The sequence below is a fragment of the Pituophis catenifer genome, unplaced genomic scaffold (assembly GCF_029215685.1).
Source record: "Pituophis catenifer annectens isolate HBS135680 unplaced genomic scaffold, rPitCat1.0.hap2 SCAF_3, whole genome shotgun sequence".
NCBI lineage: Eukaryota > Metazoa > Chordata > Lepidosauria > Squamata > Colubridae > Pituophis > Pituophis catenifer.
The window spans coordinates 208,726,238-208,741,858 of NW_027256883.1; the positions used below are offsets into that span (position 1 = coordinate 208,726,238).

At 41.4% G+C, this 15,621-nt stretch overlaps 1 protein-coding gene across 1 annotated transcript in view; it reads left to right on the forward strand.

The window, feature by feature from the left end:
* The window catches only part of COL20A1 (collagen type XX alpha 1 chain), a 210,074-nt gene that overhangs the window by 146,248 nt on the left and 48,205 nt on the right, over window positions 1-15,621 (forward strand). Inside the window, exons 27-28 of the mRNA XM_070941127.1 lie at window positions 4,924-5,001; window positions 6,348-6,434. Coding sequence (XP_070797228.1) covers window positions 4,924-5,001; window positions 6,348-6,434 — 165 coding nt within the window. The remainder of the gene's footprint in view (window positions 1-4,923; window positions 5,002-6,347; window positions 6,435-15,621) is intronic.

A 15,621-nucleotide genomic window follows, 5' to 3' on the forward strand; every position in this document is an offset into this window, starting at 1 on the left:
GCTCATGTTACTTAATCCAATTTGATGCATCAAATCCATTTGTCGATTCAATCTGACAGGCTGGTTCAATCTGTCAAATTTGCCCAATCAAAGCACCAAGATGCGCAATGTTTAGTGACAGATTTACAAACAGAGTTCTGAGCTGCAGCTATCTACTGTATTAATTTTCAGAAAGGCCCTGAGCCTCAAGACATGATTGGAGATACATATTCTATATGAGGCTGGGACTGTGCTTTTCAAGTGTGCTAGCTAAACCTTTTCTTAGAGAAACACAAAAGAGTTATAGAAAAGATGTTAAAATGCCATGTTGGATACCTGGATTCCAGTGAATAGACATTTAAAATAGAATAGAATAGAATAGAATAGAATAGAATAGAATAGAATAGAATAGAATAGAATAGAATAGAATAGAATAGAATAGAGGAGTTGGAAGGGACCTTGGAGGTCTTCTAGTCCAACCCCCTGCCCAGGCAGGAAACCCTAAGCCACTTCAGACAAATGTTTATCCAACGTCTTCTTAAAAACTTCCAGTGTTGGAGCATTCACAACTTCTGGAGGCAAGTTGTTCCACTGATTAATTGTTCTCACTGTCAGGAAATTCTTCCTTAGTTCTAAGTTGCTTCTCTTCTTGATTAGTTTCCACCCATTGCTTCTTGTCCTGCCCTCAGGTGCTTTGGAGAATAGCTTGACTCCCTCTTCTTTGTGGCAACCCCTGAGATATTGGAACACTTATCATGTCTCCCCTAGTCCTTCTCTTCATTAAACTAGACATACCCAGTTCCTGCAACCGTTCTTCATATGTTTTAGCCTCCAGTCCCCTCATCATCTTCGTTGCTCTTCTCTGCACTCTTTCTAGAGTCTCCACATCTTTTTTACATTGTGGCGACCAAAACTGGATGCAGTATTCTAAAAGGGTGGCCTTACCAAGGCGTTATAAAGTGGTATTAACACTTCTCGTGATCTTGATTCTATTCCTCTGTTTATGCAGCCTAGAACTGTGTTGGCTTTTTTGGCAGCTGCAGCACAAGGCTGGCTCATATCTAAATGGCTGTCCACTAGGACTCCAAGATCCCTCTCACAGTTACTACTATTGAGCGAGGTACCACATATGCTGTACCTGTGCATTTTGTTTTTCTTCCCTAAATGTAGAACCTTACTTTTAGTATGAACTTAATTTATTTAACTGGGTGTGTGAATAGACCAGCCCACAGTCCCTATCTAATTCAGAGTGTAATTCTAACTTTATTATTATTTTATATAAATAACTCAAGGATGTGAACATACCTAATATTCCTCCCTCCTCCTATTTTCCCCACAACAACAACCCTGTGTAGTGGATTGGGCTGAGAGACAGGGACAGGCCCAAAATAACACAGCCAGCTTCCATACGTAAGGCAGGATTAGAACTCACCATCTCCTGGTGATTGGCCCAAGGTCACACAATTGGCTTTCATGCCTAAGGAGGGACTAGAACTCACCATCTCCTGGTGATTGGCCCCAAGTCACCCAGTTGGCTTTCATGCCTAAGGAGCGACTAGAACTCACCATCTCCTGGTTTCTAGCCTGGTGTCTTAACCACTTGGCCAGCATTGTCAGAAATTGCCTTCATTTTTCTCAACTAATTTGCCAGCTACTAAGACTCAAGAATGATAGCATGTAGGGGAGCAAACGAAATCAGATTTTGAAGTCTGATTTTTTTATTGATGTTGTTGGTTGACTTACTGTGTTACAAAAGAAGAAGACTTGTCACATATTCCTCCCACACCACAAAGGCTTTTGTTATGGGAGGTATGTATAATGCATGAAACAGCTGATTGATGCACATCAAAAGTTTAGGGATTCCTTGCTATTCTCAGAGGTCTGCACCGAATCTCACCTTTAAGAGTCTGTGCTTCTTTTATTCATAATTATAAAGTTCAAATGATGTTTCAGAGAACCGACACAGTAATATTTGAAATATTCTTGGGATGGCAATGAATTCCTTTTCTGTATTTCTGTATTCCTGGGTGGTTTGACAAAACAAATACAAGCCTTAAATATAACATGACTCAAACTATAATCTGAAATGTAAATATATATCACCCATATTTACATACCGTGTTTCCCTGAAAATAAGACCCTGTCTTATATTTTTTCGAACCCTGAAATAAGCGCTTGGTCTTATTGCCATGCACTCAAAAGCCCGATTGAGCTTATTATCAGGGGATATCTTATTTTGGAGGAAACGGGATACAGAGAATGCTTAACTTAGGACAGTTCATCCTCAAATACCATTGCTATGCAAGTGAGTTTTGCTCCATTTTATGACATTTCCTGCCACAGTTATTAAGTGAATCACTGCATTGTTCAGTTAGTCACACGGTTGTTAAGTGAATCTGGCTTCCCCATTGACTTTGCTTGTCAGAAGTTCCCAAAGGGGATCACATGATCCCAGGACACTTCTTAAATGTGAACCAGTTGCCAAGCATCCAAATTTTGATCACATGACCATGGGGACGTTGCAACCATCGTAAATGTGAAAAATAGTCATAAGTCACTTTTTTCCAGTGCTGTTCTAACTTCAAACAGTCATTAAACGAATGGTTGTGAGCCGAAAACTAAGTGCATGTTGCAGATCAGCACTGGTGGAGCAGCCATGAAGGCTGTAGAAACAATATTCAAATACTGTGATGTGTCTATATCTACAAAGATTAGAATTGTGCGCATAGTGATATTCCCTATGGCACCAGTGGTGGGTCTCACATTTTTTTACCGCCGGTTTGCCCTGCACACGCACGCATGCACGCTCGCTTCGCAGACACACGCACCTTCTGAGCATGCACCCAGCCTCAAAACCATGCCTAAATAGGATGGCGCGTAGAGCCTCGGCCGTGATCTCCGTTACCCTGGGAGGAGGGGAGAAACAGGGTCATAGTTAGGCTATAAATTACGTGGGGCAGAGCTGACTTCACTTGGGTACGCTCTGACATGTTGCTCCTAATAAATAACTGGATTTCTTTTGAAACTTGGCTCGAGGCTCATGAATTAATTAGGGCATCCTTTGGGACCCTGACACTATGCTCTATGAATGCTCCTACTTAAAGGGATTATAAGATCTGGTAGGAAAGGCTTCTAAATAGCATCAGGTTGAAAGGTATTCACGTCAAACTTATCTGCTTATTTTTATTCAATAACTCCAGTTCAGTAGATCTTCAGTTTCTGATGTTGAAGTGAAACATCGGTTAAGAGAAAGACATATTTGTGTATACATGAATCAAACTCTCAAATTTATTTGGATACAGTTGAATCATTCAAGGATTTGATTCTTAGGGCAATGCAATTGAATCCCATCCCATCCCATCCCATCCCATGTCATCTTATCCCATCCCATCCCATCCTGTCCCATCCCATCTCATCCCATGTCATCTTATCCCATCCCATCCTATCCTGTCCCATCCCATCTCATCCCATGTCATCTTATCCCATCCCATCCCATCCCATCCCATGTCATGTCATGTCATGTCATGTCATGTCATGTCATCTTATCCCATCCCATCCCATCCCATCCCATCCCATGTCATCCCATGTCATCTTATCCCATCCCATCCCATCCCATCCCATCCCATCCCATCCCATCCCATCCTATCCCATTCCATTCCATCCCATCCCATCCCATGTCATCCCATGTCATCTTATCCCATCCCATCCCATCTCATCCCATGTCATCTTATCCCATCCCATCCTATCCCATCCCATGTCATCTTATCCCATCCCATCCCATCCTGTCCCATCCCATCTCATCCCATGTCATCTTATCCCATCCCATCCCATCCCATCCCATGTCATGTCATGTCATGTCATCTTATCCCATCCCATCCCATCCCATCCCATCCCATCCCATCCCATCCCATGTCATCCCATGTCATCTTATCCCATCCCATCCCATCCCATCCCATCCCATCCTATCCCATTCCATTCCATCCCATCCCATCCCATCCCATGTCATCCCATGTCATCTTATCCCATCCCATCCCATCTCATCCCATGTCATCTTATCCCATCCCATCCCATCCCATCCCATCCCATGTCATGTCATGTCATGTCATGTCATGTCATGTCATCTTATCCCATCCCATCCCATCCCATCCCATCCCATCCTATCCCATCCCATCCCATCCCATCCCATCCCATCCCATTCCATTCCATTCCATTCCCATCCCATCTCATGTCATCTTATCCCATCCCATCCTATCCCATCCCATGTCATTTTATCCCATCCCATCCCATGTCATCCCATGTCATCCCATGTCATCTTATCCCATTCCATCCCATCCTGTCCCATCCCATGTCATCCCATGTCATCTTATCCCATCCCATCCCATCTTATCCCATCCCATCCTATCCCATGTCATCTTATCCCATCCCATCCCATGCCATCCCATGTCATCCCATATCATCTTATCCCATCCCATCCTATCCTGTCCCATCTCATCCCATCTCATCTTATCCCATCCCATCCTATCCCATCCCATCTCATCCCATGTCATCTTATGCCATCCCATCCCATCCTATCCCATCCCATCCCATGTCATCTTATCCCATCCCATCCCATCCTATCCCATCCATCCCATGTCATTTTATCCCATCCCATGTCATCTTATCCCATCTCATCCCATGTCATCCCATCCCATCCCATCCATTTCATCTTATCTTATCTTATCTTATCTTATCTCATCTCATCACTCCATCCCATCCTGTCCTGTCCTATCCTATCCTATCTCATCTCATCTCTAGGCACCATCTCTTCCCTCCATCTCCCAAGGCCATTCCCACATACCATTAGAAAAACAGAATGCAGTCACGTGACACCCTTTTGCCCCATCCATGCAGGAGACACAGAACCATCTTTTTAATATCTATCTTCTTTTTCTCTCTCCTTTCTAGCTTCAGTTGCAGTCACTGCAAATTGTGTGCAGCACTTCGTGGCCGGAAGAGGACCGATGTTGTGAGATACCAGCTTTGGTAAGAATGGAGAGGAAGATGTAAATTCATTTGGTTCACTAGGTGAAGTTCTTAAAAAGTACAATTGCTACTAGATTTTCAAATGGCCTTTTGAGAGCTGAGGTTCCACAGTGTCCCTTTAAAGAACTGTTGGAAGAAATGCCCATCTGGGTTCAGTTCAGTGGTGGGTTCCTCCCGGTTCGGCCCGGTTCAGCCGAGCTGGTAGCAGTGACGATATGACATCACCGAACTGGTTCTCTTTGTTCGGGAGCTGGGCCCTCCTGCATCCCCCTCCTCCCCTCCCCCTCCACATTATTCTTACCTTTTATTTGGCCCCGCCCCCAATTTTTCGCTGCCTCCCAAGTCCCAGCTGATCAGCTGAAAGGAAAAAAACTGTTTAAACTCTTGCCACGGTGCTTCAAAGGGCCGCCCTACAGCTGATCAGTGTTAAAAGGCAGTGTGGTGGTAGATCAGTGCACTCGAAAAATGAATGGGTAGACCGGTGCCTCCAAAAACAAATGGGTAGACCAGTGTCTCCAAAAACAAATGAGTAGACTGGTGCCTCCAAAAGCAAATGGGTAGACCGGTACAGCTCTGCAAGCAGTTAAAAGCCTGGTAGACCAGTACCTCTGCTAAAGCCTAAAGAATTGTCACATGACCATCAAACCATGCCCACAAAATAAGCCACGCCCACAGAACCAGTAGTAAAAAATTTTAGAACCCACCCCTGATTCAGTTCCAAGTGAGGAAGAAAGACACTGAAAACATGGCGACTGCTTGGGAAGATGGTTTTAATGGTGGACAGGACCACATGGTTTGAGGTCCTGGGGGTGGGGGTGGGGAAAGGGAAGAGATGCTGAGAGTGCCTGGGTTTTTATGCCCTCTCTGGGTTTTTGAATTTGAGCTTGTATTCTGATTGGTTGTCAGACTCCCATGTAGTCCATGCAGGGGCAACTCTGTAGGCTGTGTTTTTGAGTCCCAAGTTTGGTTGACTCTTGCTGGGTGATGATGTAATGAAAGGGCTTTGGGCAATTCCTACTATGGCTCTGCCTGAAGGAGGTAGATCTTTGTTATGTAGAATAGGGCCTTCATGGCCCATTGACAAAGATGGGGGGGGGAGTTTCTGTCTCCCTTTTAGGGGAAATATTCTGCCCTTTTAATATTTCCTAAAATATCTCATTTTCCTAGGAGAGGGGTGGGTGCTAACTTCCTATAGAACCAAGATAGGCCACTTAACTTAACAGCTGAAGATAGATAGAGGTAAACAGAAGCAAAGGAGAGGACCAAACTGTTCATATTCCACATTGAAACATTTGTCTTTGTGTAGTGAGAGTCACTTTGTTCTTTTTTTTTTCTTCTTATTTCAGAGGGATGAAGAAGTTTGTCCCAGTTTGCTTCCTTCCTGCACCTGCACATCTGGTGTCCCAGGACATCCGGGGCCCCCAGGCCCTCCGGTAAATGAAGCATTCGGTCATACTTTGCAGGAAGAAAAATAGGTAGTTGTGATGCCTTATGGGAAAACATCAGCCTTATTCGTGCAAAAGGAATTGCACCACCTGTGCTCTGTTGAACAAAAAGTAGATACAGGTCATGTCTCCTCTCTGAGTTGCCATATCCTCAAAGAGAGGAAAAGCACCCCAATAGCCTGAATAAGAAGACACAGATATGTACCGTATTTCCCCAAAAATAAGACCGGGTCTTATATTATTTTTTTTGCTACAAAAGACACATTAGGGCTTATTTTCAGGTTAGGTCTTATTTTGGGGAAATATATAGCACTAAATACATCCATCTGGCTGACAATCTTAACTGGGGCTTATTTTGGGGGTAGGGCTTATATTACGAGCATCCTGAGAAATCATGCTAGGCCTTATTTTCTGATTCGGTCTTCTTTTCGGAGAAACAGGGTAGTTGCTGGGCTAATTCACATGCAAAAATGCACATAAAGTGGATAATTTCTAAAGCTGAAAAGAATTCAATACAGGTAGTCCTTGACGTACAATCACAATTGAGCCCCAAATTTTTGTTATTAAGCGGGACATTGGCTAAGTGCATTTTGGCCCATTTTATGACCTTTTTTGCCACAGTTGTTAAGTAAATCACTGCAGTTATTAAGTTAGTAACAGGGTTGTTAAGTGAATCTAGCTCCCTGATTGACTTTGCTTGTCAACAGATTGCAAAAGGTGATCACATGACCCCTGGACATGGCAACTATCATAAATATGAGTCAGTTGGGGCATGGGCAGAAATCCCAGAAACTAGGCAGTGGAGGAGGAGGGTAGAGGTGGGGAAAATACTCAGATTGAACTGCCAAGAAGCAGATGTAGAAAGCGATAAAGTTCTTAGAGAGGAATATGGAAGACAGGTCAAAAAGAAAAAAAGCATAGCATCTAAACTGTTGAAGTGGGCAAGAGATGATGGATAGATAATTTTTGGTGTTGTTTTGATTTGCCTTCCTTTTCCTCTTTATTTCCTCTTTTTTTTTTTTTTTGTAGGTAGGTGACATGATTAGAGGCTAGGTAGAATAGAAAGAAAATGTTTCTTAACAAAGGTTAAGAAATGGTTAAAAGTTAGAATAAGAGATAGAAATAAGAGAAAAGGGGAATATTAGTGTATAGTGTATACACACTAAAGTGTAGTGTATATACACTTTTATATAATAAAATGAGAGTAATAATAAGAGAAAACATGGAATAATTGAATAAGGATAGATTGCAACTTTATATAAATATGTATTACTATTAGAAATATATAAATTGGATTGAAAGTAATAACTATGACTAATGCTATTAATCTTTGACACCCAGGTGCCACACTGTTCACACATTGATATGTTTGTAAAAAAATTAAAAAACTTTAAAAAAAGAATAAATATGAGTCAGTTGCCAGACAACTGAATTTTGATCACATGACCATGGGGATGCTGCAATGGCCGTAAGTATGAAAAATGGTCATAAGCAGAGGTGGGTTTCAGCAGGTTTTGACCAGTTCTGGAGAACCGGTAGCGGAAATTCTGAGTAGTTCGGAGAACCGGTAGTAAAAATTCTGACTGGCCCCGCCCCCATCTATTCTCTGCCTCCCAAGTCCCAGCTGATTGGGAGGAAATGGGGATTTTGCAGTATCCTTCCCCTGGAGTGGGGAGGGAATGGAGATTTTACAGTATCCTTTCCCTGCCATGCCCACCAAGCTGTGCCATGCCACGTCCACCAAGCCACACCCACAGAACTGGTAGTAAAAAAATTTGAAACCCACCACTGATCATAAGTTACTTTTTTCAGTGCCGTTGTAACTTCCAACAGTCACTAAATGAACTGCTTTAAATCAAGGACTACCTGTATTCTGAATAAGGAGACACCGATTCATAGCTGCTGGGCTAATTCGCGTGCAAAATAGCACAAAAAGGAGATAATTTTTGAAGTTTTAAAAAAGAATGCCATACATTTATCATAGTATGTATAGCAGCGTTTTTCAATTTTGGCAACTTTTAGATGGATGGACTTCAACTTCCATAATTTCCCAGTCGGCATAGCTGGCTCGTGAATTCTGGGAGTTGAAGTCCACACATCTTAAAGTTGCCAAGGATGAGAAACATTGGACTATAGGGTAGGAAACAACTGTGGACAGCTGCAGCATTAAATCTAATTGATCCACTGAACTTGGCACTGAGTGCTTATCGTTGCACGACACCCTGGCAGATTCCTGCAGCAGCTGTGAGATATTGGCAAGCCCAGAATGGCCAATTCCAAGCAGCTGGTCTGAAGTGTTTTGCATGTGGCAAAACTGCACATCCAATACAACTGATGTCAGTAGAAATGATGTCTGCCTTGACTGCCCTCCAACTTCTGTGGTTTCCATGCCACACAAAAATGGCACGTCTGCCTACACAGAGTCAGTTCTCAATCATAAAGAGGCTTCTGCCCTGAAAAATAGATCACTATGCAGGATGTGTGTTTGTGTATGTGTTGGTTTGTGGGGATGGGGGTTGTATTTCACCCAGAATTGAAAGAGAAGAACAAGAAATCTCTTATTGTGTGGCAGTAAAGAAATCCTAAACACTCATTTAGGGAACTTGGACAGAAAGTGAAAATTCTGATGGGTTGTAGGTGAACTCTAAACATATGTTATTGGTGTTGTTGTTAGTTGCAAAATCGTGTCCAACCCATCGCAACCCCATGGACAACATTCCTCCAGGCCTTCCTGGAGACCATTGAAGCTCATGCCTACTGCTTTAGTGACTCCATCCAGCCACCTCATTCTCTGCCGTCCCATTCTTCTTTTGCCCTCAATCGTTCCCAGCATTAGGCTCTTCTCCAGTAAGTTCTTCCTTCTCATTAGGTGGCCAAAGTATTTGAGTTTCATCTTCAGGATCTGGCCTTCTAAAGAGCAGTCAGGGTTGATCTCCTCTAGGACTGACCGGTTGGATCGCCTTGCAATCCAAGGGACTCGCAGGAGTCTTCTCCAGCACCAGAGTTCAAAGGCCTCCATTCTGTGGCGCTCAACCTTCCTTATGGTCCAACTTTCACAGCCATCCATTGCAACTGGGAAAACCATTGCCTTGACTATATGCACTTTTGTTGGCAGGGTGATGTCTCTGCTTTTTAATATGCTGTCTAGGTTTTCCATAGCTTTCCTCCCCAGGAGCAAGCATCTTTTAATTTCTTGGCTGCAGTCCACATCTGCGGTGATCTTGGAGCCCAGGAAAATAAAATCTGTTTTATTTTCAAACATATAGAGCAAATATTCGTGGTTCAATGTGGAAGAGAACAGTTCCAGAAATAGAAGAAAATCTCCATAGCTGAGGGTTGAATTGTGGAGTCCTTGTTGCTCTCTGAGTTTGGTTGTTTTCATTTAGACATTTCATGACCCAGCTAGGTAATATCTTAGCGCTTGAAGGGAGTGGGATTCACTCTCTATATATGCTGTAGCTTGCTCAGAAACAACTAACAGACTACAGGCAGTCCTTGATTTACATCCACAATTGAACTCCAAATTTCTGTTGCTAAATGAGACAGTGGTTAAGTCAGTTTCCCCCCATTTTATGACTTTTCTTGCCACAGTTGTTAAGTGAATCACTGCAGTCGTTATGTTAGTAACACGGTTGTTAAGTGAATCTAGCTTCCCCATTGACTTTGCTTATCAGAAGGTGGCAAAAGAGAATCACGTGATCCTGCAACCGTCATAAATATGAACCAGTTGTCAAGCGTCTGAATTTTGATCATATGACCATGGGGGTGCCTGCAACAGTCATGTGAACAAGTCACTTTTTTCAGTGCCATTGTAACTTTGAATGGTCACTAAATAAACCGTTGTAAGTCAAGGACTGCCTGTATTAACAACCACCTGGCATCACCGTAGCAGACAAACCATCTAAAGTCCTCCAAAACATTTTAAGTAAAAGACCCAGTAGCCCAAGAAGAGAAATAGGAGTCCTCCACAAGAAACAGTGTAAGGACTGTAACAGTCACTATGTAGGACAGATAAGCAGAAGACTAGCAGAGTGCATCCATGGACACCAATTAGCAGGTAGAAGGCATGATGGAAAGTCCTTGGCAGTCCATTGCTGGGAAACTGTGAGCATCTTAAAGTAAAAGGTAAAGATTCCCCTCGCACGTATATGCTAGTCGTTCCTGACTCTAGGGGGCGGTACTCATCTCCATTTCAAAGCCGAAGAGCCAGCGCTGTCCGAAGACGTCTCCGTGATCATGTGGACGGAATAACTAAACGCCAAAGACGCACGGAACACTGTTACCTTCCCACCAAAGGTAGTCCCTATTTTTCTACGTGCATTTTTTATGTGCTTTCGAACTGCTAGGTTGGCAGAAGCTGGGACAAGTAACAGGAGCTCACCCTGTTATGCAGCACTAGGGATTCAAACCACTGAACTGCCGACTTTTCGATCAGCAAGCTCAGCATCTTAGCCATTGAGCCACCGCCATCTTAGACCAAGTTAAATCCAAAAAAAACCCCTAAAGAATTCCTGGAAGCCTGGCACTCAGACAAATAAGCCATCAACAGGCACATAGAAATAAATGACATGTACACACTATTCAAAAGAGACAATGAAAAGGTTAAAAGGAAACAAAAAGACTGGAACACCTTCCTGGTCAGCAGTCAACACCCAGACAAGGAGAGATTAACATGGGGATTAATACCAGACAAACAATCAAGCAGTAAAGAATAGCCCTAATTGTTTACCAACTCAGGCAAACAATCAATACTTAATCAAAGACCTACCAGGAAGAAAACAACATCCCCACAAGCACTGACAGAGCAAGCTATGGCATATAAACAGAGAGCAAATTCCACTTCCTTCTAGCGCTAATGGTGTTACCTAGTTGGGTAATGAAACAAGCACATGAAAACAACCAAGTTCAGAGAGCTCCGAGGACTTCAGAGTTCCAGAAATGCATAGATGATGTAACAAGCTGGATGTTAGATGCAATTTGATCATGTACAGTACATTAGATATCCTACTGATTTCAGTGAGCTTTGGTGTATTTATTTCAGGTGTTATTCAAAATGAAAGATAGATAATAGAACAAGAGGTCTTCAAACATGGCAGCTGTAAGACTTGTGGACTTCAACTCCCAGAATGCATAGCTGGTGGAGAATTCTGGGAGTTGAACTCCACAAATCTTAAAGCTGCCAAGTTTGAAAACTTCTGTAATAGAAGATAATAGAAGATCTGTAATAGAAAGAAATAAAAGTTACTGATAGTAGAGAATATTTGTAGCTCAGCATGGAACTGTGGGGTCCTTGGTGCTCTCTGAACCTGGTGATTTTCTTCCAGATGTTTCATTACTGAAGTAGATAGCCTGATCAGCAAATTCCACTTCCTTCTAGCACTGATGATGTTACCTAGTTTGGTAATAAAACATCTGCAAGAAAACCGCCAAGCACAGAGAGTACCAAGGACCCCACAATGAAAGTTATGTTGTAACTTTTAAGAGTAAGAGGTCAATTTGTAAAAGAAATTTCGAAGTCATTTTTTTTATAATCCTTTCTTTCTTTCTTTCCTCTCTGCACTGTTTCTCTCATCTTAATTATTACTTTCAATTAGTTTTTTTCTTTCTTGTTTAAAAATCTGATTAATTTATCAACGAAATGGTGAAACCATCTGGAGGCTGGGTGGAAAAAGGAACATTATTGAAATGAGTTATCAACAACTTCTCTTGTTCAGATTTTTTTTTTTTAAGCCAGTAGGATATCATATGGGCTTCTATTAAACAACATTTGTTGTTTTGATTTTGCGTGTTCATTATGATTTGGAAGCTGCCTTCTGTGGCTTAACATATGGTGGGAACTTAGTTGTGGCTTATTTAATAGACTGGTTAGTGCAATTTATGGACCTGTAAGCTGTCCAGAAGTACACAAGTAAGATGCATTACCATAAAAATGGAAATAAATAAATGCCCTGATAAATGTCATTTTCTGATGAACATATGTAGTCAGTGTATTGTTTCTTATATGTGTTGTTTCTCTGTGACATATAATATATGTGGGTATATGCATAATGCTGTATTTATCTGCATTTATTTATTTATTCTGTTATATTATGTAGTGCATATTGGAAGTAATGACCCTTTGAGACCTGTATGCAACGGAATTTCACTTTAATGTATGCCAATTAGTATACATTCAAAGTGATAATAAAGTTATTCTAGTCTAGTCTAGTCTGGTCTAGTCTAGTCTAGTCTAGTCTAGTCTAGTCTAGTCTAGTTTTCCATTCCATTCCATTCCATTCCATTCCATTCCATTCCATTCCATTCCATTCTATTCTATTCTATTCTATTCTATTCTATTCTATTCTATTCTATTCTATTCTATTTTAACTGGGTTATTGATTTTAATTTTGTATTGTATTGTGATTTGTATTGAAGTTGTCATTTTGTAAGCTGCCTTGAGTCCCTAGGGAGAAAGGCGGCATATAAATCGCAATAAATAAATAAATAAATAAATAAATAAATAAATAAATAAATATTCTATTCTATTCTATCCTATTCCATTCTATTCTATTCCATTCCATTCCATTCTATCCATTCTCTATTCTATTCCATTCCATTCCATTCTATCCATTCTCTATTCTATTCCATTCCATTCCATTCCATTCTATTCTATTCTATTCTATTCTATTCTATTCTATTCTATTCTATTCTATTCTATTCTATTCTATTCTATTCTATCCCATCCCATCCCATCCCATCCCATCCCATCCCATCCCATCCCATCCCATCCCATCCCATCCCATCCCATCCCATCCCATCCCATTCCATTCCATTCCATTCCATTCCATTCTATTCTATTCTATTCTATTCTATTCTATTCTATCCCATCCCATCCCATCCCATCCCATCCCATCCCATCCCATCCCATCCCATCCCATCCCATCCCATCCCATCCCATCCTATTCTATTCTATTCTATTCTATTCTATTCTATTCTATTCTATTCCATTCCATTCCATTCCATTCCATTCCATTCTATCCATTCTCTCTTCTCTTCTCTTCTCTTCTCTTCTCTTCTCTTCTCTTCTCTTCTCTTCTCTTCTCTTCTCTTCTCTTCTCTTCTCTTCTATTCTATTCCATTCCATTCCATTCCATTCTTTAAATCTGCTTCATTTAAAATTACACGGCCAGAAGGTATAGGTAACAGAAAAGCAAGTTGTCTTGAAGTGGCCTTAATCTTCTTTGGTTACGGGTAATCCTTGACTCACAACAGTTTGTTTAGTGACCGTTCAAAGTTACAACTGCACTGAAAAAAGTGACTTATGACCATTTTTCATGTGACCGTTGCAGCATCCCCATAGTCACACGATCAGAATTTAGATGCTTCGCAACTGACTCATATGTATGACGGTTGCAGTGTCTTGGGGTCATGTGATCAGCTTTGATGACCTTCTGATAAGCAAAGCCAATGGGGAAGCCAGATTCACTTAACAACCCTGCTTCTAACTTCACAACGTCAGTGATTCACTTAACAACTATGGCAAGAAAGGTCCCAAAATGGGGCAAAATTCACTTAACTATCTTGCTTAGCAACAGAAATTTTAGGCTCGGTTCTGATCGTAAGTCAAGGACTATCTATCCCGGGCAATTTTAATATGCCTTTTTGTCTTTAAGGACTATGTTTGGATAGTCCTTCAAATTCAGAATATCTTTAAAGAGAGGATTGTCTTCTGTAGGTTTGAGCCCTAAAACCTCAACTCAAATTTTGATGAGAACTGGATGGTTATTCAAGTGGATTTCAATGAAAGCGACAGGTATTTTGATTCCAACTTGCAAGATAAGGGTAGTACAGTGGTCTAAAGACCCTGTTATTAACACAGCTGCCTGCAATTACTGCAGGTTCGAATCTTACCAGGCTCAAGGTTGACTCAGCCTTCCATCCTTTCTAAGGTAGGTTAAATGAGGACCCAGTTTGTGGGGGCAATAAGCTGACTTTGTATAAATATACAAAAGTATGAAGGCTATTGCTTAGCGCATTGTAAGATGTCTTGGGTGTGAAAGGACGAAGGCATCCTTGAGTTGGTATCAAATTTCACAAACTTTGAAATGTAAGTGTCTATGGAGATTCTCAATCATCCAGGTCATGGTTGTCCCAAATTTGCTTTTTTTCTTTTTTCAAGAGTCCCACTGGACTTTCTTGTTTTTCTTTGAAGATGTTTCGCTTCCCATCAGAAGAAAGTTCTTCAGTTCTGACTGGATGGTGGGGAATGGAAGGGTTTATATTCCTTGCAGACAGCTGGTCGTTTGCATTCTTTTTAGAGAGTCGTTGAGGCCAGTGGTGGGATTCAAATTTTTTTACTACCAGTTCTGTGGGTGTGGCTTGGTGGGCATGGCATGGCTTGGTGGGCATGGCATGGTGGTTATGGCAGGGGAAGGTTACTGCAAAATCTCCATTTCCTCCCGATCAGCTGGGACTCGGGAGACAGAGAATAGATGGGGGCGGGGCCAGTCAGAATTTTTATTACCGGTTCTCCGAACTACTCAAAATTTCTGCTACCGGTTCTCCAGAACTGGTCAGAACCTGCTGAAACCCACCTCTGGTTGAGGCCACTTGGAGGTTCATCTGTGAGATGAGAAGCGAAACATCTTCAAAGAAAAACAAAAAAGTCCAGTTGCTTCTTGAGAAAAGAAATTGAAATGTAAGGATTGATTCCCCAATAACATATTTAAGATAGTTCAAAGGAAGCAGAATGTGTTTCATGTAGAAACTCTAATTCAAGATCTACATTTGAGGCCACATTTGGAATATACTACATCCAATTTTGGTCACCATGGGTCAAAAAAGATGCTGAGGCCCTAGAAAAAGTGTAGAGAGGAGCAACTAAGATGATTAGAGGTCTGGAAGTTAAAACATTTGATGATTTAGGAAACTAGTTATGTCAAGTCTAATGAAGAAAAGGACCCCGGGGTGATGTGACAGCATCTTCCAGTACTTTATTTTATTTATTTATTTTATTCAATTTGTATCCTGCCCTTCTCCTAGTGGACTCAGGGTGGTGCACAGCCAGAACTAAAACACATACCAATACAAAATTTAAAATTTTTAAAAGAATTATATGACTTTGGCCCAAACTTTAAGACATTTAAACTAAAACCCATTGACAATTTAAAAGGCTAAAAAAAAAAGGGGGGGGGGT